This window comes from Chiloscyllium plagiosum, unplaced genomic scaffold (genome assembly GCF_004010195.1).
Source record: "Chiloscyllium plagiosum isolate BGI_BamShark_2017 unplaced genomic scaffold, ASM401019v2 scaf_70356, whole genome shotgun sequence".
NCBI lineage: Eukaryota > Metazoa > Chordata > Chondrichthyes > Orectolobiformes > Hemiscylliidae > Chiloscyllium > Chiloscyllium plagiosum.
In genome coordinates, this window is record NW_025193747.1 from 1 (window position 1) to 3,999 (window position 3,999).

Sequence of the window (3,999 nt, forward strand, 5' to 3'; positions counted from 1 at the left end):
GGCACTCCCTCAGTACTGACCCTCTGACAGTGCCCACACCCTCAGCACTGACCCTCCGACAGTGCGGCTCTCCCTCAGTACTGACCCTCCGACAGTGCGGTACTCCCTCAGTCCTGACCCTCTGACAGTGCGGCACTCTCTCAGTACTGCCCCTCCAACAGTGTGGCACACCCTCAGCACTGACCCTCCGACAGTGCCCACCCCCTCAGTACTAACCCTCCGACAGTGCGGCACTCCCTCAGTACTGACCCTCTAACAGTGCGGCACTTTCTCAGCACTGACTCTCTGACAGTGCGGCGCTCCCTCAGTACTGACCCTCCGACAGTCCGGCACTCCCTCAGTACAAACTCTCTGACAGTGCGGCGCTCCCTCAGTACTGACCCTCCGACAGTGCGGCACTCCCTCAGCACTGACCCTCCGACAGTGCGGCGCTCCCTCAGTACTGACCCTCCGACAGTGCGGCACTCCCTCAGTACTGACCCTCCGACAGTGCGGCACTCCCTCAGCACTGACCCTCCGACAGTGCGGCGCTCCCTCAGTACTGACCCTCCGACAGTGCGGCACTCCCTCAGCACTGACCCTCTGACAGTGTTGAAATATGCACAAATATCTGTCCGGTGGGTGGGCTCTGGTTGGGGGAGTGGTGAATGGAAAGAAAGCACTCTGCTGATGAGGTGGGCACTTCCTCGTAAAAATGTCCCGTTGGCGGAGCGGGCATGCTGCGGGTTGGGATGGGTGATGTGAGCAGTGTGAGATTTCTCTTCAATCTCTCAGTCGAATTCTCTTCCTCCGCAATCCTCTCCGTCCTTTCTCATTGGCAGTTCAGGGACTACCAGAGTTTTGCCAAACATGGCTGCACCAAGGATAACCCTATCCTGGAGAGGTTCATCAGTCTGTTCAACAGCGTGTCCCAGTGGGTCCAGATGATGGTACTGAGCATGCGCACCCCGCAACAGAGGGCAGAGGTCATCACCAAATTCGTCCACGTCGCCCAGGTACGGCAACCCAATGCGAAGGGCACGGGTCAAAGGTCAGGGGCCCAGCGCGGGAGACTTCTGACCAATCAGGCACATGACGTCCCCGTCAAAAACTCCCCAGGACAGGAACAGCACAGGGTTAGATACAGAGTAAAGCTTCCTCTACACTGTCCCCAATCAAACACCTCCCAGGACAGGGACAGCACGGGGTTAGATACAGAGTAAAGCTCCCTCTACACTGTCCCCCATCAAGCACTCCCCAGGACAGGGACAGCACGGGGTTAGATACAGAGTAAAGCTCCCTCTACACTGTCCCGCCGGCCAAAAGCTCCCGAGGACAGGGCCAGCACGGGGTTAGATACAGAGTAAAGCTCCCTCTACACTGTCCCCCCCGTCCAAAAACTCCCCAGGACAGGGCCAGCACAGGGTTAGATACAGAGTAAAGCTCCCTCAACACTGTCCCCAATCAAACACCCCCCAGGACAGGGACAGCACGGGGTTAGATACAGAGTAAAGCTCCCTCTACACTGTCCCCCATCAAACACTCCCCAGGACAGGGACAGCACGGGGTTAGATACAGAGTAAAGCTCCCTATGTTTTCTGTCCCTTGCAGAGACTGCTCCAGCTCCAGAATTACAACACTCTGATGGCAGTGATCGGTGGGCTGAGTCACAGCGCCATCTCCCGCCTGAAGGAAACCTACCATTACGTCAGCCCCGATGTCGTAAAGGTAGGAGCCTAGGGAACGGGGTTCTGTTCAACTGTGCACTGCTTAGGGCCTGTAGAACCCTGCACCGATCAGAGCCTATGGAACACTGCACCGATCAGAGCCTATAGAACAGTGCACCAATCAGCGCCTGTAGAACAGTGCACCGATCAGAGCCTATAGAACCCTGCACCGATCAGAGCCTATAGAACACTGCACCGATCAGAGCCTATAGAACCCTGCACCGATCAGAGCCTATAGAACCCTGCACCGATCAGAGCCTATAGAACACCTCACCGATCAGAGCCTATAGAACACTTCACCGATCAGAGCCTATAGAACTGTGCACTGATCGGAGCCTATGGAACACCTCACCGATCAAAGCCTATAGAACACCTCACCGATCAGAGCCTATAGAAGACTGCAGTGATCAGAGCCTATAGAACACTTCACCGATCAGAGCCTATAGAACAGTGCACCGATCAGAGCCTATTGAACACCTCACCGATCAGAGCCTATAGAACAGTGCACCGATCAGAGCCTATAGAACACCACACCGATCAGAGCCTATAGAACCCTGCACCGATCAGAGCCTTATAGAACAGTGCACCAATCAGACCCTATAGAACACTGCACCGATCAGAGCCTATAGAACACCGCACCGATCAGAGCCTATATAATACCGCACCGATCAGAGCCTATAGAACACCGCACCGATCAGAGCCTATGGAATACCGCACCGATCAGAGCCTATAGAACACCTCACCGATCAGAGTCTATAGAACAGTGCACCGATCAGAGCCTATAGAACACCGCACCGATCAGAGCCTTATAGAACAGTGCACCAATCAGAGCCTATTGAACACCTCACCGATCAGAGCCTATAGAACAGTGCACCAATCAGAGCCTATAGAACACCTCACCGATCAGAGCCTATAGAACAGTGCACCAATCAGAGCCTATAGAACACCTCACCAATCAGAGCCTATAGAACACCTCACCGATCAGAGCCTATAGAACTGTGCACCAATCAGAGCCTATAGAGCCCTGCACCGATCAGAGCCTATAGAGCCCTGCACCGATCAGAGCCTATAGAACACCTCACCGATCAGAGCCTATAGAACACCTCACCGATCAGAGTCTATAGAACTATGCACCAATCAGAGCCTATAGAGGCCTGCACCGATCAGAGCCTATAGAACACCTCACCGATCAGAGCTTATAGAACACTGCAGTGATCAGAGCCTATAGAACACGGCACCGATCAGGGCCTATGGATCACCTCACTGAACAGAGCATATAGAACAGTGCACCGATCAGAGCCTATAGGACACCTCACCAATCAGAGCCAATAGAACTGTGCACTGATCAGAGCCTATAGAACACCTCGCCGATCAGAGCCTATAGAACTGTGCACCAATCAGGGCCTATAGAACACCTCACCGATCAGAGCCTATAGAACTATGCACCGATCAGAGCCTATAGAACTGTGCACCGAGCAGAATCTATAGAACACCTCACTGATCAGAGCCTATAGGACTATGCACCGATCAGAGCCTATAGAACTGTGCACCGATCAGAGCCTATAGAACACCTCACTGATCAGAGCCTATATGACTATGCTCCGATCAGAGCCTGTAGAACTGTGCACCGAGCAGAGCCTATAGAACACCTCATCAATCAAAGCCTATAGGACACCGCACCAATCAGAACCTATAGAACTGTGCACCGATCAGAGTCTATAGAACAGTGCACTGATCAGGGCCTATAGAACACTGCACCGATCAGAGCCTATAGAGCTGTGCACCGATCAGAGCCTATAGGACACTGCACTGATCAGGGCCTATAGAACAACTCACCGATCAGAGCCTATAGAACAGTGCACCGATCAGGGACTATAGAACTGTGCATCTATCAGAGCCTATAGAGCTGTGCACCGCTCAGAGCCTAAAGAACACTGCACCGCTCAGAGCCTATAGAACACCTCACCGATCAGAGCCTATAGAACACCTCACCGATCAGAGCCTATAGAACACCTCACCGATCAGAGACAGGGTCCAGAGGGCGTTGTCTCTCTCTGAATGGACATTGTAAGTCCTCCATGATGAACACCTTGAGTATTCATTGAAATGTTTTGGTCAAACATTGACTCATAGATCCATAGATGTGTACAACATGGGAACAAACCCTTCGGTCCCACTCATCCATGGTGACCAGATATCCGAAATTACTCCAGTCCCACCTGCCAGCACCCAGCCCATATCCCCCCAAACCCTTCCTAGTCATGTCCCCATCCAGGTGCCTTTTAAATGTTGT

The 3,999-nt window shown here is 53.1% G+C and overlaps 1 protein-coding gene across 1 annotated transcript; it reads left to right on the top strand.

Moving 5' to 3' along the window:
- The first annotated feature begins 565 nt into the window (after positions 1-565).
- LOC122545772 (RAS guanyl-releasing protein 2-like) lies at positions 566-1,734 on the top strand. The gene is made up of 2 exons (XM_043684690.1): positions 566-995; positions 1,591-1,734. The coding sequence occupies exons 1-2, from the start codon at positions 717-719 to the stop codon at positions 1,717-1,719; spliced, it is 408 nt and encodes a 135-aa protein (XP_043540625.1). The 5' UTR covers positions 566-716; the 3' UTR covers positions 1,720-1,734.
- Positions 1,735-3,999: the final 2,265 nt, after the last annotated feature.

What these genes read in the sequence shown, in the direction of transcription:
- LOC122545772 (XM_043684690.1), top strand. Translation starts at nt 717, where the DNA reads ATGCTGCGGGTTGGGATGGGTGATGTGAGCAGTGTGAGATTTCTCTTC. An exon ending in AATTCGTCCACGTCGCCCAG is followed by an intron (nt 996 to 1,590) that starts GTACGGCAACCC and finishes TGTCCCTTGCAG; the next exon opens with AGACTGCTCCAGCTCCAGAA.